General features: G+C 25.8%; 4 protein-coding genes across 4 annotated transcripts; 2 read left to right on the top strand and 2 right to left on the bottom strand.

The window, feature by feature from the left end:
* Positions 1-1,268: 1,268 nt before the first annotated feature.
* LOC101507743 (18S rRNA (guanine-N(7))-methyltransferase RID2-like) lies at positions 1,269-3,641 on the bottom strand. The gene is made up of 6 exons (XM_004507005.3): positions 3,590-3,641; positions 2,759-2,836; positions 2,594-2,648; positions 2,008-2,065; positions 1,846-1,895; positions 1,269-1,693 (listed from the first exon to the last, which is right to left on the bottom strand). The coding sequence occupies exons 1-6, from the start codon at positions 3,639-3,641 to the stop codon at positions 1,531-1,533; spliced, it is 456 nt and encodes a 151-aa protein (XP_004507062.1). The 3' UTR covers positions 1,269-1,530.
* Positions 3,642-7,065: 3,424 nt separating this feature from the next.
* On the top strand, positions 7,066-10,665 carry LOC101504846 (probable fucosyltransferase 8). The gene is made up of 2 exons (XM_004506998.3): positions 7,066-7,317; positions 9,170-10,665. The coding sequence occupies exons 1-2, from the start codon at positions 7,089-7,091 to the stop codon at positions 10,663-10,665; spliced, it is 1,725 nt and encodes a 574-aa protein (XP_004507055.3). The 5' UTR covers positions 7,066-7,088.
* Positions 10,666-15,217: 4,552 nt separating this feature from the next.
* On the top strand, positions 15,218-17,308 carry LOC101504532 (uncharacterized). The gene is made up of 2 exons (XM_004506997.4): positions 15,218-15,374; positions 16,806-17,308. The coding sequence occupies exon 2, from the start codon at positions 16,857-16,859 to the stop codon at positions 17,037-17,039; it is 183 nt and encodes a 60-aa protein (XP_004507054.3). The 5' UTR covers positions 15,218-15,374; positions 16,806-16,856; the 3' UTR covers positions 17,040-17,308.
* Positions 17,309-19,112: 1,804 nt separating this feature from the next.
* Positions 19,113-20,600, bottom strand: LOC101504200 (putative F-box/LRR-repeat/kelch-repeat protein At1g11620). Its single transcript, XM_012717643.3, has one exon. It carries the CDS (start codon positions 20,487-20,489, stop codon positions 19,239-19,241), a length of 1,251 nt encoding a protein of 416 aa, XP_012573097.1. The 5' UTR covers positions 20,490-20,600; the 3' UTR covers positions 19,113-19,238.
* Between the last annotated feature and the right edge of the window lie 577 nt (positions 20,601-21,177).

The raw sequence follows: 21,177 nt of genomic DNA, 5'->3' as shown, positions 1-21,177 counted from the left end.
TAACCATTTTTATGGTTAAATATTTGTGTGATAACTAAAATTTTAGGGTAAGATTTAGTTTCGTTTATGATAAAAAGTTTCGTTTATTTTTCAAAAAATAATTTTTGAGAATCTTTTTTTTATTTGTTAAAAAAAAATTATTTTGAGAAAAATAAATATAAAAACTTTAGATAAAATAATTTAAAATATTTTTTATTTTGTTCAAATAAAATTCAATACTTTCTATATTTTTTTTAGAAAAATAATTTTCAAAATATTCTAAGAAAAAACAATCTTAATTGAGATTAAAAAAATCAATTGATTTTCGAATTAAGTTTGGTTAACTTAATTGTTTTAAATATGTGATTGAGTAACCACTTAAATGGTTTGATTTTTTTTTTTATATGCAATTAAATTTATCAATATAATCCAATTAACCATATATTTTAAACACCCCTAGTTCAAGATGTTCGTTTTAGGATGGTTGTTAGAATGTCATCATCTACACAACTTCTAATGTTTTTCTATAATTTGTACGCGCTTCTAATTTCATATTATGATGATTTTGACTTTTGAAGTTGACACAATATGTTGAGATATCAACAAAAGGCGGAAAATGACAAGTATCTTATGTTTCTATCTGAACATATTGGGTAAGCTTTAGAAGGCGAAATCATCCTAACACGGGATTTAAAATATAGACAAATTGTTAAAAATGTAAACCGAGAGATGATCAATTTTGGATTCTAGTCAAACATCTAGAAACGAAACAGTTAATTTTAACCATGTGTTAGAACTATGTGATTCGAACTAACGAGTTCATCCGAGTTGTTTGTGAGTTTGAATCGAGTTGAGCTCAAAATAAAATACAAGGTTCATATCAAACTCAAATCAAGTTGCAAACAGCACAAATCAACTCTTTATTCTTCTTACAGCTATCATAAGACAATTGTTCCCCAGTTAGTAAAAAACCATGCTTAAGAAAGCAACAACAAAAAAAGATAGTTTTCACAAGAAATAGATGCTTAAAGCCAAGTCGAACAAAACATAAATATCTATACAATCAACTATCATAATTTGTGTTACAAGTGATGGTTCACTTTTTCAGGACAGGGAATCAGGGAAAATATACAATTTAAGAAAATAGATTAATTTGAGCAGGTTCTCACTTATATAGATGATCATCACAACTTACAAAAAGATAATTGTGATTATAACAAAAAAAAAGCACATACAGATCCTTGATCCTTCCCTTAAGTCCATATAGAAAATATATTATTATCCTTGTAAATGTCACATATGTATTATTTTACCAAACCAACATAAGAATTTCACCAAATATCAGTAATCATAATAAAAGTCTTAGACTCAATTCAATTGCTTACAATTTACTGTCTATTATCTAATACTACATTATTTTCATCTTCTCTATCTCAACTTCCAAAGAATAGTAGATTCTAAGTCTAATTCATTATAAGAGACAACTCTGTCAATTCAAGTCCATCACATAAATCTCGATAAAATGAGTGAGCTCCAATAATATTATAAGATTTATTCATACCTCTCTGGCCAATCTTCCAATATAACCCCTCCAAATCCAGCACTGATTGCAGCTTTAGAAATCAATTCAAGCTGATCCAAATTTTCAGGATACACTTGAAATACTGCTCTAGCACCAATTGTCAAACATCTGTATAAAGATGTAAAAAAAGCTCTACAAAAAGAACAAAAATTATATATGTGAACATTTCTATTATAATCTAATGTTAACATAGATGATAAATTGTAAAGAAATGTGGAAAACTTTGCAAATTCCCATATGCTTTGACATACACATGCACTATAATGATAAGGAAAAGAACACACTTCAATCTTAGATGAGGGTTGTGAGAGAATTTGTCAGCATTACATAACCACTGCATTATAATACAAGAATCAATCAAATAAGTAATGAATATATTCTACTTAACAGGGTGCTCATGCATGTCATATTTTTTAGTTTGAATTTTTCATTTATCAAAAGCATACCTGAACAGTAGATATACTGATGGCCCCATCAAACATTCCAAGACGAAACCCTAAACCCCGAAATCAGAGATAAAAGTGTAAGATAGAGTAGTAAGTAAAGATGCAGAGCATGTGTGTTGATGTTTATTAATAACATAGAAAAAGAAACTAAAAGCCTTCATTAGAGCATAATAATAACATAAAGGGCGTGTTTAGATTAACTTATTTGAACTTATCTATAAACATAAACACTTATGAGACTCTTTGAGAGAATTTATAGGAGCAGTTGTCAACAGCTATTTTCAACTTGTTTGCAAAGCTATCCAAGATAGCTTATAAAAATAGCATATATCTTATATAAAAATAGTTTGACTTTATTTTATCTTTTGTTATAGAAATAGAGACAACTTATAGATACAATTATAGGATAGGCGTTTAATTAAGTTGTTTGTCTAAATTTATGAATTTATAATAAAGATGAAATTAGCGTAACAATAATAATTTATAATAAAGATGAAATTAGATGACACATACAACAATAGCAGCCACAGCTACAACAATAATTTATAAATTTATAATAAAAATGAAATTAGGTTAATGGTATACCTGACCCATATCACGGAGTATAAAGTAGCCCGCAACCTCATGTTCCAATGCAATATCTACAAGTTAAGAATTTTATTCTAAAAAATAAAGATTACAGAAATATGCAAAATAGAAAAATAGGGGAAAAAAATAAGAAAAAAAAGTTGGAAAAAGAATGAAAACATACTATTCATTGAGGTTGAAATGTCAAGACGAATCCAACGGTGTCCATTCTGTGTGATAGTCTCACCACTAACACTAAGTCCTGATCCACAATATAACTCAGAAATTAACAGATATAGAATATATAATGAATGAATGAGAAAGAGAGAAAGTGAATGAAGTAAAATTGAAATACCAATGTCAAGAAGTAAATAAATAAAAAATAAATAAAAAATAAAAAAAAATATAATAATAATAATAATAATAATAATAATAATAATAATAATAATAATAATAATAATAAAGAACATGTGTAATTTTTTATTTCTAATTTTTGTAATTTTTAAAATGGAAAATATTTGATGTATCCCTAATTGACACATTGAGAGAGATAAGAATAGAGAGAGTGATTGTATATTAATGATATGATAGAAAAAAGATAGCGAAAAGATGAAGAGAGGGAGAAAACATATTCTTTTGTGGAGGGTTCTGATGGTGTTTCTAAATTTAATATTAAGGGTTTAGAGTTTAGTGTTTTAAAAAAAATTAAGTTTAAAAGGTTTTTTTATTTGTGTCTTAATTTTTTTTATAATTATTTTGTATTAAAATTGATTCTTATAGTTTTTTATATCGCTAATAATTAAAGGATTAGAATTAAATATTACATATATTATAGAGATTTTTTAATAAAAATCAAATTTATAAAGATCAAAATAAATAAATAATTATTTACAAGAATTAAAAATAAAAATAAAAACTTATATGACCAAAATAAAAAAATTCAATTTGTGCACTAAATTTTGTGACCATTAAATAAAATAAAATACTAAAATGTAATTTTGTTTAAACTATCTACGGGGATGTGGTAGTTTCTTTCGCATTACACAAGAACTAGGAGTCCATGACATAAACTTAAAGTACATGAAAGATCTTTGTCCACTCAAGCTAAAAAAAGGAATTCAATATTAAGTTAGATATAATATAGAAATTTAAATTATGTTGAATTGAAAATAAACTTTTTAAATTGATCGGTCAACCTTAACTTATATTTATTAACATAAAGTTCAAACAGATTTATTATGAACAAAATAAAAAATTTATATTTTAAATAAATCGTATTAATCAAAACTCAAAATGAAATTTTAAATTTCAGATAACCTTTGAAATAGATTTTTTTTGAAATATATTACATTGAATAGAAATTGAAAATAATTGACCCAAAAAAAAAAGGAAAATTATTTTAGATATAATATTGGTAGTTAATGTTCCTAATTATGTTATATTTATTATCATGAATTTGAAACATAGTAATAAAAACTCTAAATCAAATATTAAATATCAGTTAAACTTTCAAATAAAAAATTAAAATGTATTATAATAAATAGAAATTAAATATTAAGTTAGATATATTATGTATACATATATATATATATATATATATATATATATATATATATATATTATCATTTTATCAATATATATATATATATATATATAATGATTTATGATAAAAAAAAAAAAAGAATCATAACAAAAAATAATTGATTTTTCTATTTAAATTATATGAAACACGGTTATTAAATTGAATTAAATATTAATATATATAGATTTGATTTATATAAATTTTCAGTATAGATGATTTTATATTGTCAATAAATCACAATAATCATATTATTAAAAATATTTGACTTTAACAATAACTACTTTCATAGTTATGCATATAAATAACTATGTTTTATTTTTCTCTCTCTTTTTCACTTTTCTTTTTTATAAGAACCTCAAGAACATGAAGATGATCCATGTTTTAATAAGTTATGATGAATTTTATTTTATTTTAATTTAGAATTGTAATAGTTTTAATTTAGTTGATGTCATGTGTAAGTGAATATATTTTATTTCCTAACATTTAGTTTATTTAAAAAAAAAATTGATGTAAGCTCAATAAAGACCTAAAAAATAGTGTCATTTATGATTTATTTAGGTTTAGAAATACTCTTACTATAAATATGTATTTGTAATCTCATTTAAAAAAAATTCGAAATGAATTAGAATTGAATGGTGAGTGAACTAACTTATCAATAGTTGTTTTATCATTTTGACGATTTTTTATTGACTTATCATCATTCTTCTAAATTGTGGTGCATTCTTCATCCTTTCTATCTATTTCATGTTTATTTCTTTATTTTAACTTTTATTTGGTCACTTTATTTAAAGAAACAGTTTGAATAGATATTCAATCTCATATCAAATTCATTTCACATTTTTTTTAAGAAAAGTCTATATCTCCTTAAATTTGTTTATTCTTTATATATATATATATATATATTTTACAACTTTTTATCTAATTTACTTTAAGTTTTAGAAAGAAAAAAATTAATCTCATAAATCATACATAATTAAAAGCCTATTTGGATGCGTCTTACACTGTTTTTTCTCATGTTCCTATATAAATTGGCCGTGAATTTTTCAAAGCTGTAATTTGAAAAGGTGGAATAAACATGCGGTGCTAATATGTTTATGTTGCTTCCCAAACACATGCTAACCAATCAAGAGAAATTCTAATAGTGGAAATATAATTTTTTATATTAATTTTTCATACTTTTTAATGCAAATCTATTTTTTTCTTATATCAACAGTTAATAGACATATTTTTATTTAAATAATATAATTTTTTATGTTAATTTTTCATACTTTTTAATACAGCTTTTTTTCTTTGTTTGTTTTCTTACATCAATAGTTAATAGACATATTTTTATTGAAAAAATTATTTATTTTTTTTGCTCAAAAAATTATTCAATGTAATAATATATATAAGATAAGTTTGGTGGCTGAGTGGATGAGTTAAGAAAAACAGTAATTAATAACTTACAGTTTTTTTTTAAAATCTAATAGTATATAGAAACACTTACAAACAAAAATAAAAACTTCAAAAGATTAACATGAATTTTTTTAACAAAAAAATATTTAATATCACAATTTTAATAGGATTTTTTAATTTTTCTAAATGGTTCATTTGGTTCAATTTAATATTTTATTAAAAAGAGAAGATAAATTTTTAATAATTTTATGTTTAATTCAATGAGATAAGAGATTTTAATAGTATTTTAATAATATTTTAATTATATATAGTCCCCTCTTAGCCTTAAAACAACTCCCTCTCTAGAAAGTGATTTATTATGTTTAATAAAAAGTTATTTGTCAACTTTTTGACTGGAATTATGTGGTTTACTATTTTATTATGTGAATCCTAAAACAAGGTTTTGTTTCAAGACTAGACTTCTGCTTTTTTTTTTTTTTATATCTTTAACATTTCTTTTAGGTAGAGAAAAAGGTACATTTTTAAACTTAGGCTTTAATTTATTTATTTATATATACACACACTATATATATTATAATAATTATAATTAAAATATTATATATTATTTGTGGTCCATTAAAGGCATAACATATTTCGTATGAACATTTAATGAAGGTAATTATTATTATTCAGACAATTGAAAATGATAAATAAATGAATTTTAGCTAGCTAGCCCCTCCAATACATCGTATATATTATTCTCCAAAAAAAATATAATGTATATATTAGAAAAAGTTGAATCAGTATTGTAAAGAAGGTTGTTTTTGTTGAGCTCTCTGCAAAAACATGAGTGGTGTACCCAGGTATTCATTTTCTTAGCTCATTGATCTGATTTATAATTCTTTTCTTTTCCTAGTATGTTTTGATAAATTGTCGTAGCACTTTACTTAATACACGTGATTAATTGATAATTTTTTTAATTTAAAAAAATCTTTCATTTGAATTCAATTTCTTACATTAAATTTTATTCATTCACATAATCAAAGATACAGAACCATTTAAAAATACAATTACATTCAAATCTATTTGATCTTGATTCAATGTATCTGATTTATTAGATGTCTTAATGAGTAAAATCAATATGGAAAATATTTTCGATAAAAAAAATGAGAGTACTCAAATCTGTTTTAATAAATATTTAATAATCATATTCAGACTACTCTCTGATCTTAAATATTAAAGAAAGTAAGTCGATAAAAATTAATATATTTAGTACAAATTTTGGATGAAATTCTTTAATTTTTATTAACTGAACTGCATTTTATATTTGAGATCAGAGATGAAGTATCTTTTTGTTGAAAATTTATAATATCATTGACTTCCTCTCTTGGATTGTTTCTTATATGAATATGAATTATGTTTCTTGAATTTGTATTTGTTAATTGGAAGAAATTCCCTTTACTTTTTGTTTTTTCATCATTATTTTGGAGCTTGATTATGTCCATTGTTCTTGGCAATTCATAGGGCACGAGAATTACTTCAAAAGGTGAAGGACAAGATGGAAGCAAGTTCCATGAGCCTCAAAATGCCATTTATTGTGTGTTTGATAATTTTCCCTATAGTAATCATGGTTACTTTAATGTACCAAAATGCTAGTTTTGGGCTATTTGAGGGGTTTTCAAAAGGCATGGCTTATAAGAATGTTACAACTAGTGACATTGGATTGGGACAAAATGTAACATATGACAACTTTGGAGAAAAAAAGGAGAGTGATGCCAATTTGAAAAGTAAGTAAAAATATTACACTTTTTTGTGCTTAAGTTTTTTCCTAGTTATTTTCATCCAACTTTGTTTGTTCTGTTTCTTACAATGTTTTTAAGGATCAAAATTCACTCTAGTTCATAAGGGCATTATGCATTTTTGGATTTAGAATAATTTTGAGAGTTATATTATAAAATAATGAAAGTTTTTCCACCAATGGTGGTGGCTGGTAGGACTTAACAAAGGAATTAGTCTCCAAAATATAATAAAAGAATACTATAAAATGAGTGACTAATCATAATGATTTGTTTCTTTTTGTGAAATATATTATACGTCATTTTCAACATTTTTCTATTTCAAGCAATATAAGACTTGCCACGATTGAAATTTTCTCATTAATTTTTACTAGTTTTGTTGTCAAATTTTTGTAAATTTTAAATGTTTCCTTCCTATTTTAAATTCTATTTCATTGAAAGCAATAAAAGGTAAACCGTTATAGAGCGAAAACATTTATGTACAAATCATAAAATTATATTCATTTGAAATTTAAGTTTATTAAATAACTCATCTTTAGAGTTAATAGTAAATTTAGAAGCATAATTTGTTTTTTAAAGGTTTTGGTTATTATATTAGCAGTTGTAGAACTTGAACATATAAATATTGAGATGGTTAAATTTTTAAAATTTTGATAGATAAATAAAAATATAATATTGTGTTAAAAAAAATAATTTTAAATTATAAATTTATAAAAATATATATACAGTCAAATCTCTACTGATTATTAGAGATATGAATCAAATTTTGGTTGACATTTTTAATAATTAAAATATCAATTTAAAAATCTATTTTTTTTAAATACTAAAATTTGTTTACTATTAAAACAAGATTATTAACTATAAGGATAAAAATAATATATAATTATTAAAATACATTTAAATACAACACATTTTTTTAAGATAATATAATATTGATAAACGATAATGGTTTGGTTTAAATATTAGACGATCTATTTAAATTAAGTGAAATTATATTCAAACTATAAATGTCGAATTTATTGGTTTAGTTCAATTTGGACTTGAACTCACAAAAAAAAAATTAAATCAATCTAATTAGTTTTAGTTAAACTTTTAGAATTAGTGGATCATTTAATTTGATTTTTATGTCTCTAGATGAAATTCACAAATCACACTGTTGAAATTTAGTTTGAAAATTTTAGTTTATTTTATAATTATGGTCAAATTATTTTTGTAGTTTTTCCTTATAAATTACTCCTCCTCTAATTTTTTATAAGAGACGATTATATTATCAATTTAATTTAAAAAAAAATGATTTATAGGATAGTCATAGCTCTTTGAACTATCCACCCACTCCGCATGAGTTTTTCTTATTTCTTTTTTTTTTCTTTATTGTTAAAACATCTTCATGGTGATTATTTATAATTTCCAATTCATTAAAAAAAGTTATTTTCTGCACTGATAATGAGCATGACTGATGATTCTATTAACACTATCTCCAACACTCCAATGATTCTTCACAATTTGTTCCTTGTCATAGCTGAAAAAAAAGTATATGATTGGTTTAATTAATCAAAATCATATAATTTCATGCATAATTTTAAATTGTGATTGTGGTCGTAAATAAATTGTGAACTTTGATATTGTAGTAAAATACAGTCGATACAATTGCAATTAAAGTTGCAATTTTGTTATAAATACTTTTAAATCTTTATTTTATTAGTTGTAATTATTTTTACATACTACAATTTAAAATTATGATTTCATAAAAATATTTTCAATTATCTCTAATATATTTCTTTAAAATAATTCTTCCACTACTTTGCTAACTTCACTGTGATATTGATCTCTACTAAATTTATAGGCTCAAAAAACATCTCACCAACAAATTCAACAAATGTTTCAACTTCAACCCCACCAAAAGAGACCATTGAAGACAAAGAAAAACTCCTAGATGGACTTTTAGTTTCTGGATTTGATGAATCATCATGCATAAGCAGGTCACAATCTCATTTATACCACAAATCTTCTCCTCACAAACCTTCTCCATATTTGATATCTAAAATAAGAAAATATGAAGAACTTCATAGAAGGTGTGGACCAAACACTATAGCATACAATGAAGACATGAAAATTATTGCAAACTCAAACAATGCTACAAATGTTGGAACAACAACATGCAAGTATGTTATTTGGGTACCTGCAAACGGTTTAGGTAACCAAATAATTAGCATGGTTTCAACATTTCTTTACGCTATCCTAACAGACCGCATTATGCTGGTAAAATTTGGAAAAGACAAAGATGGTTTATTCTGTGAACCATTTTTGAATTCGTCTTGGTTATTGCCAAAAGATTCACCATTTTGGAATGTAGAAAATGTTCCAACATATCAAAGCATGCTAGAGAAGGAATGGTCTAATTCATCAAATGAAGATATTCCTTCATCTATGTTTGTTGACCTAAGATATAGTCCAAATTTTGAAGAGAGGTTTTTTCACTGTGATGATAGTCAATATTTTCTAAGTGAAATTCCTCTCTTATTTTTTGAATCTGGTCAATATTTTGTACCTTCATTTTTCATGACACCAATTTTCAATAAAGAGTTAAATAAAATGTTTCCAGAAATAACCCCAGTTTTTCACCATTTGGGGAGATACCTATTTCACCCTTCAAATGAAGCATGGGGACATATCACAAGGTTCTATCAACAACACTTTGAAAAAGCAAATGAGAGAATTGGACTTCAAATAAGGGTTTTTGATCCTAATTCAACTCCACATGAAATTGTTATGGAACAACTTTTGAATTGCACACTAGAAAATAAGATACTTCCAAACGTATTTAGCATGAAAAATTCATCATTGTCATCTAGTGACAAAAAAGGGACCATTAAAAAGGTTGTTCTTGTGGCATCTTTATATCCACAATATGGTGAAGCTTTAAAGACAATGTATATAAATAAATCAACTATTAAAGGGGAAGTAATAGAAATTTTCCAACCAAGTGGTGAAGAGCAACAAAAATTTAATGATAATAAACATAATATGAAGGCTTGGGTTGATATGTATTTACTAAGTTTAACCGATGTATTGGTGACAACATATCAATCAACTTTTGGTTATGTTGCTAAGGCTTTGGGAAATACAAGACCATGGATTCTTTACCATCCAATAACTCATAATAATAATAAAGAGATTTGTGATCGTGAGTTTAATTTGGAGCCTTGTTATCATTATCCTCCTTACCATTATTGTGATGTTGATGGAAAGGTTATAGAAAATTTTGCTCCTTCTTTTCCTTATGTTAGACATTGTAAGGATTACCCTTATGGTATCAAGCTGACTAATGGTTCTATTTAGTTGTAATTGTATCATGGTTAATTATATATGCTTCTTCCTTTTTGGTAATAATAAAGTGTTACTTTTAATAATAGTATGTGATTGTATTAAGGGTCTCATGAACAAACTTTTGTATAGCTTATAGCATATAAGTTTGTACGACCAAAATATTGTTGTTTGCTATTTTTAATAATAGTGTGTATGTGAATGAATCAAGTGTCTCTTAATTAAACCGATATATAGCTAATAGCTTATAATTAAGATTGTATGATCAAAATATAATTATTTGTTAATAGTCATTCTCTCACGAGCTTAGTGATTTAGTTTATAATATTTTTTGAGATGTTATATGTATAATATCTCTAAATTTATTTTCTTTCTATTTTTGTAATAATTTGAATTAAAAACTCTTTAATGTTGTATCCAAAAAATAAAACTATTTTCCGTACTTGTGAGATAAAATTATTTAAGAATTTTATTTTTATTTTTATATTTTTGTGACTCAAGAATTTTAATTTTATTAAACTTGCGTTTTTATTATTTACCAAAATAAAAACTACTATTCAATTATGGTTTTTTGTTAATAAAAATAAATCTGAAAACTTTTGTATTTCCAAACAATCCCTTGAAAAATAATTTTTAAAATTAAATATAGAAATTGTAAAAATCAAATTTTGAATATCATAATTCTAACTAGCTACACCCACCGTTTTATTAGAATAAACAAATTAATGAATTTATTAATAAAAAAAATTTATAGTAGTCAATTCTAAATTAATAATACTTAAATAAATAAAAAAATTTGTTAGATTATATAAACTTGAAATAACATTTTCAATAGTTAATAGTTAAGTTACAATTATTGAAATTCAAAATTTGTGAAATTTGAGCCAATAAAATATTACAATAATAAGAATTGTAATTTAAAAGTTTCAATAATATTACAATAAACAATAAAATACAGGTTTAATAAAAATAAAATTCTTGAATAAAAAAAATATATAAAAAATATCTTTATTATGGAATTTTTAATTTGAATTATTACGAAAATAGAAAAAAAATAAATTTAAAGATATTTTAAACTATATATAATACAAAATAAAATAAAAGTCAAATATATATATCTATATATATATAAATAAACTTGCCAGCTAGTTTAATCTGTAATTTTATCAAATACTTCAAATTCGATCGGTTGATTTATCCGATATCTGTTATCAACTAATTTATTTCATATAAACTTATATGTTTTCATCTAGCTTATATGTCATAGGATGTTTTAATAATCAAATATAGCATAACAAGGGAGTATAGAAGTGCCTAACTCATAAAAAATAGTTAAGAGATAAGATGCTACCATGTTAGCCACTAAAAAAGCTAGCTATCGAAGAGAAGAGAATAAACAAATATCTGAATTATATTAGAATAATTGTAATTTTAATCCTTTATTTTAATTTAAATAAAATTTTAATTTTTTATTTTAAAATCTGATATTTTAGTTTATCTGTTTCACAAGTTTTCAAATTTTTTTATCATTTCAATTTAAAATTTATTTATTGTCACATGTCATATTTATTAATGATATTAAATTGCTTCTATTGATGTGAAATTGTTGGTTTTAGGAAAGGTGTTATTTAAGAAGAATAATTAAGTTTATCGGATTCAATAAGAGAACATTGGCGTCAAGTCAAAGTTTTGATCAACGTCTTCTGCGTGACGTTGCACATCCTAATTGGTCAAAAATTCTTCATATTTACCACAAGTTTCATTTTTTTTTTTTGAATTTTTGTATAAAAAAGAATATCATTGTTGAAATTTTAAAATATAAAATATCAAATTGTCACTTAAAATTAAAATAAAAGATCAAGTCAAAAAAAAAAAGATAAATAACTAAAACATTACCTGAAATTAAGTTAAGGGACCATGAATGTAATTTAGCCTAAAATTTATTGGCGTCTCATTGACAACAACCACTTGAATATGGTTTTCAAATATCCCCTAATCATTTGCACAAAGGACTCTCCAACAATATCCCACATCGATTGGTAGAAAAAGCATGGAACTCGTCCATACTAGGGGATTTAAAAGCTTCAATGTTATGCAAAGTTTAAGTAATTTTTTCAGTAGTAACTTGCCTTTCCAAAATAGCACGATCTTCATTACTCACACTCGAAAAACTTTGGGAGAAAATAAAGTCTTCGCTCTATCCATCACTTGAGAAAATATATTTATAGTAAGAATGTAATGGTTATGCATTGATGATGATTTAAAGTAATTTTATACCGTCCTCTAATAATAATCAACCATCTTGCCACCATGTATGCATATATTATAATTGTTTTTTTTAACTAGTTGTTACTTAATTTTAATTCGATTACGCACTTTCTTTTTTTTACGAGGAATAGAGTGTATGCGTTTAAAAAAACTTTCAAACACATTCTTGTTCTAAACTTTCAAAAGTTTGTCTTGAGTTTTTAATTAGGTTTAATTGTAGTTTTGGTCCCTCTATTTTAGTTGAATCGCGAAAGTAGTCTCCTCATTTTGTTTCTCCTCAATTTTGGTCCCCAAACATAAATTTTGGTCCAAAACTTGATGAAATTTTATTTTTTAAAGTCGTACTACACTATTTATGATCATAGATTTCAAGTACAATTGTTGCAAATGAGATGGTGAGGCATTGTGTAACTTAAATAAATACAAAAAAATGAAATTTCATCAAGTTTTAGACTAAAATTCTGTTTGAGGGACCAAAACTGGGGAGAAACAAAATAGGGGGACTACTTTCGCGATTCAGCTAAAATAAAGGGATCAAAACTTCAATTAAGCCTTTTAATTATCATATGATTTCGATTGCACTCATTATTATTGAAATAAGACAGAATAAGTTGCAAATAACATATAACTTAAACAACTAATTCGTGATAAATAAAAAATTTAAAAGATCTAAGCATAAATTGGATTAATAAAACTATGTGTTTATTTTTCTTAAAATTCATTGTATAAAATAAAAATAAAATATGTTCTTTGGTTGAACATAGGCATGACAATACGGGCGGAGTGGGTTTTACCTTCCCCACCCCCGCATCTGATTAATCGGAGAGAATCGCACCAACTTCGTTTCTTATCAAATGTAAAATTTAGATATTCATCGTTGTTCGCAACAGAATTCGAGTTTTCCAGCCTACACCCGCACTTATTCATATATTGTCTCTCTGCCTATCTAATTAAAAGAGAGAAATTGCACCCATTCGGTTTATTATCGGGTGTAAAATTTAGGTCTTCATCGCTGACCACAATAGAGTTCGAGTTTCCGTATCTACACCCGCACTCATTCATATATATAAATTTAAAAATCATATTCATTATAATTAATATAATAAAATAACTATTATTAGACAATAATAAAATAAATTAAAATAAAAATATTTTTTATAAAGAATATATTATGATTTTTAATATTTAAAAAATATTAAATATATTCAATACATACGTATATATAAAATTTAAAAATTTATAACTAAATCTTAATTTTAAGAAAAATCTACACCCAATCAAAGTGGATTTTCCACCTAAATCAAGAGACAATAAGAATAATGCTTAATTGATGATTTTTTTTATTTATATATCCTCTTCCTTTTTTTTACACCAAAATAATTCACTCCCAAATAATATTACCTCATTGTCCTACTTTTTTGAAAGTCAGTATGAAGTCGCTGGCCTAGAGACGACATCGCATTAGAATTTTATTTTATTTTGGCTTTTTTAAATAATTATTATATCATTTTAATAGTTGTTATTAATTATTTAAAAAATAATTAAAATAATAAATAATAATAATAATAATAATAATAAATAATAAAAATAGATAATACTTGAATAAATGATAATAATAATAATTACTATTATTATTAAAAATGATTATAATTAAAAATAATTAAAATTTAAAATATTAAATTATATTATAAATTTCAAAGAAAATACATTCAAAAAGAAGAAAAAGTTTATATTAATAACATAAAATAAAATACATTCAATTAACAAAGCTCATACATTAAGCTTAAAGGATTCACTCAGATTGAAGGATCTACTTTCACAACTTGACACTTGTCCTCTCAGAATCGAGCTTGTATGATTTTGTGACAATGCAGAATATGTGCATGTACGAGGGACATTCCATGTATGAATTTCCTTAATTTAATGTAATTTGTATGAGACACATTCATCGTATGAGCTTGTTAATTTAATGTATTTTCTTTTTTAATATATTTTCTTTTTAATTTAATATTTTTATTATAATTATTTTTAATAATAATAATTATTATTATTATTTATTTTTATTATTATTATTTATTAAAATATTATCTATTATTATTATTATTTATTAATTTAATTATTTTTATTTTATTAAATAATTAATAACAATTATTAAAATGCTATAATAATTATTAAACGAGTCAAAAAACAATTTAAATCCGTAGAGGATATATAAAATAATTGGAAGTAGGGTATTTTGATGTAAAAGAAATATATATATATATGTATAAAAAAATTCCTTAATTGAACATGGACCGTTAATAAAATAATAAACAAATGAACATGGAACATTAATAAAATAATAGAAAAAATTTGAAGAATTGGAGTATCGTCGTGTTCTCCGTTTCATATTCGGTTTTGCAATTTACATACCAACAACATAACCTAATATCCAAATTCTTCCTCCTTGCGATTCGGTACGATATTTTCTTCTCTGTTATCTTTTAACCAAATTGTTTGCCGATGTATAATATATGACAAATATGGATGATTTTAATGTACATGATCAACTAATTTATTTATTGTCAACTAGCAACTGATCATAGCCATGTTTGTGTTCCTAATTTTTTATTATTAATCTAGTAATTTTTTTTTGGTGAGATTAAAGTGAAAAAATTATGTAGGTGACTGAACTTTTGTTTCAGTTTGTACAAAATGGAAGAGTACTTTTTTTGAGAAGGTGAAATAGAATTTTTTTTTTTGGGGATAAACCTAGTATTCCCTGTTCAACTGCGGAGATTTATCCCGCAGGTATTGAGATCCATTTAAGTATATGTTTGAATTCACCATGAGATTTGCAAAATCATGGTGACAACTTAATTTTATTGAAGCTCTAAAATGTAGCTTTTCTAAAATTGTGGTGGTTCATTGTGATTCTGCTAATCTCACTGTCAATCCAAACATGCACGAAGAGGTTGAACTCTCGTAACATATGCTTTCCATATGTACTGGTCAGAGATCGAACACCTAGCGAAATGGTCAAGGGACCATAGTATCTACAACTTTTGTCATACTGTGTTGGTGCAATTGAAACCTTTAGTTGGGTTGTGGGATTGAGTTAGACTTAAAACTAAATTCTAAGATGGTATCTAAATTTGGGTCTATGTAGATTGTTTTATTTGAGTTTATCTATTGATGACATAAGAATATCTGAGACTGGTTGACAGAGCTTATGAAAACAACTTATAACATGTATATAAGATGTTTTCTGCTTATTTCCTTAAGCTCTCTATGATAACTTATGAAAACAGTTTAAACTTTATATGAAAAGTGACTGACTTTATTTATCTTTTGTTTTAGAAAATAGAAATATCTTATACACAAGAATTAATATGATAAGCGGTTTATGCTATAAACACTTAATTAAGTTGTTTATTCGAACAAGACCTTTATCCTTGATCGATGGGTTACCGGCAAATATCAGGTCATGCAAACTTCATACTCTCATCTTTGGCATGAGACGCTGTGTTGAGACTTGAGAGTCACACATTGAGAATTGGTATAACAGGGGTTTCGATTATAAGTGGGGGCAACTCTCACTCCATGTGCTAGCTTATGGGGTTGAGTTAGGACTCAAATTCAAATTACAAGACTTATAGGACAGTGTTGCTCTATGCAAGTCTGCATTTTTTCTTTATGTGTATGAATGGAACTGAGCTTTCAGACATTTTATCATTTGTGTTGTTCAATGGTTCGATTAAAGTTTAGTTAATTAAAGGAAAGTATACTTTGAGAGGATGTAATGTAACATAGTAATAATAACCAATATGATTGAAGATTGAGCAAGGCCACATGAATAAATGACTTCTCAGATGATTTATGTCTGATCATTTGCATCTTTCTGACAGTGATATTTGAAAGTCTGCTTCAATATTTCACTTCAACTGCAATCAACTGTAATGGGTATAATCAGGAGATTCTTCTCTTTTATAGCAGGGAATGTAGTTGGGATCTATGTGGCTCAGAATTACCAAGTTCCAAACATCAAGAAGGTAGTTGACACTGTCTTGTTCCAGGCCAAGGAAGTCGAGGAAAAATATCGCAAGCCGAAGAAGGGTGGTAACGATGATAACTATGAATGATTATAAGTTAAAATTTATTTGACATTACACTAGAATCGTGTTTTTTTTTGGGATTTTTTGGGGGGTGAATTGTCCTCCATTATATGTAGGATCAAGTACCTTTATTAACTGACACAAGTTGGTTAAGGTCTCTAGAGAAGTGTTTTTGACATATATATGAAAATGTCCATTATTCAAGAGAAATGTTATCATTTGTTTGTCAATGTTCTAAAATTGACTTGATTACAAGGACAATGAGTTATATAATGAGATTCTTGAGTCTTAGATAATATGTTAACTTCACAATAGAGATTTGTTTGGTGGTGATTGAATTAAAGCTAGTACCTGAAGATTTTTCTCACCATAATATTGAATATTCTTGTTAAATTGATCTCCTAACTTGCTCAGGGATGATATTTGGGGCTTGATCTTTCAAACTTGTTATTTTGTTTGTTTAACAAAACGAATGTGTAATGTAATGCACAAAACTTGTATAATTTGCTGGCTTAACATTCTAATTGGGATAAGTAGCTAAAATATGCATAATCCCTTCATCAAATAAGTGTTTTACCATTAGCTTTTACATTTGCTAACCTCTCAGGCTCCATCAGAACGAAAGAGGGTATGGATCCCCTATAGTAGTTGCACAGCGCAGAAGATGTGGAATTTTATCTCTCTAGATCAGTCTATTTCCATAGTTGCTGCATCGTGCACTTGCTGTAAGTGATCTAAGTCCAACGAAAAAGAAGTTGATGTATAATGTTATTATTAGTTGATTAAGGATTATTTTCTTACTTCAATTCCTAATGGTGATTGATGGGATCTTGAGATGATGCTAGAGGCTGTCATCTTATCTATCAAACTGTGTGACATAGATTAGTTGTCTCCTTGCTTTCTGCAGTTCAAATTCAAATTTCATATATATGCAAGTTATATGTTGAGTTATTTCATGAGCTAGTTGTGAGTGGTGAAGCTCAATTAATCAATGAGTTAAAACTAATTTATTTGAGTTGTGTGCTATAGGTAAACTAGAGCAGCTCACAAGCCCACATCACAAGTACAACCTACAATTTTTCACAAATAAGATGTCCTTATCTAAGAGTTTGCATTAATCCTGTTATGTTCACCAATAGAGGGGTGTTTGTTGCACATGGTGTTAACATTGCAATGTCAATGGCCTTTGCCCGATTGATTTTTTGTGGTTTTAACTCAAATTCGAACTCAACTAACGATTTGCTTATAAGTGAAACTCATTAACTACTTTTAACATTTTAACAGAATGAAATTTTAAATTGTTTGACTAAAAATAAGAGATGTCCATAATTTGAAATTCTTTAGTATGGAGTTTATTCTTATCTTGCAATCTTTCAAAGTAATACTTGGAACTCGATATTCTCACATTTAATTGTGTTTTGACAAACTAAAATTCAATTCATTATGTAAATCTTAGTTAAGAAAGCTAATGTATTACAGTATTTGTCAATCTTTTGAAATTTCATTTCAATTTTCATTGCATTCCCTCATCAAATGAAACTTTATTCATTTCATCTCTGAATTCCAAAATTTTATTCAAAGCATAAAACTTTATTTTCTTTAACATTTTATTCAAATGAAACTTATATGCTTGTGAGCACTTAATCCATCAAATAATTTTTCAACATTATATTTTTTGTTCTTAAAAAGTTTAACACTAAAATTCAAACACATTAATTGTGAAAAAATAGAGAATTCTTAGTTTGAATCTATCCCCCAACATATCAAATATTCATAGCTATCATATGAGTTTTACTTAAAAACTTGCATTCTAACATTTTATTCAAATGAAAATTATATGCTTGTTTGTGACCTTTTAACTCCTGAAATAATTTTCCTCCATTTCTTTTATCTCCAATATTTTTATCTCTTGCTTTTTCTGTTTCACCTTGGAACCACAAGTTTGTTTTTGAAAGGACGAATCTTCCAAAAGTTAAAGCCATCTACAATGAATGACAAGTGACAACACTAGTCAAACATATTTGGTTTCTTGTAAATAACTATGACATGAAAACTCCACCATCATAAATTAAAAATACACACTAAAGTACAATTGTATAGTGCACTAAAAAAAGTAAATTGTATTATTCAATACTTAGAAAATATAATCTTCTTTTTTAAAAATAAAAAAGACTAAGCACCTAAAAATCTAAGAAATTAAACAAATATACTATTCATCCAATAATCTTATTCAATGGATGATGATGATTTTGAAGGCAACAACAAATCTTTTATCTCTAATTGAAATGGACTAATATCAGTTTTTTCATAACCAAGAATAGCCTCAAATTTGTTTGTCCTAAGGTTACAAACAAAAACTCCATCAGTATAAGAATGTAAATACACAATGTCACCATCATATGGATGAAATCCAGCTACCCTTTTATAATAATTAGCACAAAATTTTTGTGGTAACTTTGTTGATATATCAATCCTATGCAACAAATCCCAATGATTTTTTTCAATGAGTTCCCAAACTCTCAAATCATTTTGTCCAATATCAGCTATCCTCAAACTCCCACAAGAGATTCCAAGAAACCCAAAACTCATTATGTTCATTGAATCAGCTTCTTGAGGATAATCTAGGGTATCCTTTTGTTGTGTATAAGGATCAAACACAAAAATGCTAGTCCTACCCATGAAATACAAGCTTCCATCATAGGACAAACTTAGAAGCCAATGTGGAGCAAAAGCAAATCCATTAGGTAAATTCATAATAATGTGTTCCCACGAACCCGTCTCGGACGAGAAAACATCTACTTCGATATGAAACATCTTTATTATAAAGGATTTAATGATCACAACTCGAAAATTGCGTTCATCTGAATAAGGAGCGGCCACCACATTCTTTAATACATTTTTTTTTCCTTCGTGTACATCATAATAAGGATTGCAAATAAATCCCACAGCGAATAAATTTTCATTCGATGTCGAATTAGAAGGAGGTATTGGTATAGATTGTTTTGTGAGTGGGTTATAAACATAATAACCGCTACCATATGTATATCTGTTGTCACAACACAAGAATATACCGTTGGAACAACCACATATGCTTCCATTGAGAAGCATATCCGGAGAAAAAGAAACGGGAATTTCTAAAGATTGACTTTTTTGTTTGTCCAAGATATCCTCGATTAAAGACGAATTATTTCGAGAAAAACAATATGATTGAGATTGTTCCCGAAAAGCTAACATGAGTTCATGAGGAGTGACAAATATCAAAATTGATTTGTAAAGAAAGTGTTGATGTGATACAAATTGTGTTATGAAATAAGGACTTGAAATCAAATCAAGCCAACGTTTTGAAGCACATTTGCATCCAACGGTGGATCTGAATGGTAAACGAGTGAAGATTTCGGCTAATAAATCATCGGATAAAAAATTTATGTCACACTTTGAAGAAAACTTAGAAGATGAAATATCATGAGCCATATGCATAACTCAAAAACATAGACAAAGAAAATTGATTTTAAATAGAAAAAAAATGGAGAGAACAAAGGAGAAAAAGTAAAAGGATGAGAAACAATTGGTAGTTAGTTGGCTTGTTCTTGTCAAATCCTAGACCCAATTAATAAGCTTCAACGTTTGGACTAAACTATTTTTTATTTATTATTTTATTATATGATGATGCAATTACTACACTAGGATATTTTAAAAATATTTTTCTTTAATAGGTATATATAAATTTAATGTAAGGTGGAAATGAGTCAGACAAGGAAAGGATTATTCTAAATAAAAAACTCAGACAGGGAAAGGTACTTCATTTTTAATTTTGTGAAAAAGTTATTGCAATTTATTGTATTTTATTTTTATTCATTTAAGAACATTTTTCTTACCTTATTTTATTATTGAATTTAATTTATTGACACTTATAAAAAAATGCACCATTACCAACTTTGGAAATATAAATATCAATTTCATCAATAAATTTGATTAGTTAGTATTTTTTTTTGGGTAAGCCACAATTTTAATTTCTAAAAGTATAAGACATTTATTTTGATATTTGACTCGACAAAGACAGCAAATTAATCATTTAATTGTGAAAATAGTTCTTGAAAGATGTAATTTAGTATCATAAATTTTTTTGAAAGATATAATATATTATCAAAATAATTTATGATTGTTA

The sequence above is a fragment of the Cicer arietinum genome, chromosome 6 (assembly GCF_000331145.2).
Source record: "Cicer arietinum cultivar CDC Frontier isolate Library 1 chromosome 6, Cicar.CDCFrontier_v2.0, whole genome shotgun sequence".
NCBI classification, from domain to species: Eukaryota; Viridiplantae; Streptophyta; class Magnoliopsida; order Fabales; family Fabaceae; genus Cicer; species Cicer arietinum.
Note: the sequence above shows the minus strand (reverse complement) of the source record. Positions and strands in the feature narration are given on the sequence as shown.

What these genes read in the sequence shown, in the direction of transcription:
- LOC101504532 (XM_004506997.4), top strand. Translation starts at nt 16,857, where the DNA reads ATGGGTATAATCAGGAGATTCTTCTCTTTTATAGCAGGGAATGTAGTT.
- LOC101507743 (XM_004507005.3), bottom strand. Translation starts at nt 3,641, where the DNA reads ATGTCATGGACTCCTAGTTCTTGTGTAATGCGAAAGAAACTACCACAT. An exon ending in ATACTCCGTGATATGGGTCA is followed by an intron (nt 2,066 to 2,593) that starts GGTATACCATTA and finishes TCTCTGATTTCG; the next exon opens with GGGTTTAGGGTTTCGTCTTG. An exon ending in AACCCTCATCTAAGATTGAA is followed by an intron (nt 1,694 to 1,845) that starts GTGTGTTCTTTT and finishes TTCTTTTTGTAG; the next exon opens with AGCTTTTTTTACATCTTTAT.
- LOC101504846 (XM_004506998.3), top strand. Translation starts at nt 7,089, where the DNA reads ATGGAAGCAAGTTCCATGAGCCTCAAAATGCCATTTATTGTGTGTTTG. An exon ending in GAGTGATGCCAATTTGAAAA is followed by an intron (nt 7,318 to 9,169) that starts GTAAGTAAAAAT and finishes CTAAATTTATAG; the next exon opens with GCTCAAAAAACATCTCACCA.
- LOC101504200 (XM_012717643.3), bottom strand. Translation starts at nt 20,489, where the DNA reads ATGCATATGGCTCATGATATTTCATCTTCTAAGTTTTCTTCAAAGTGT.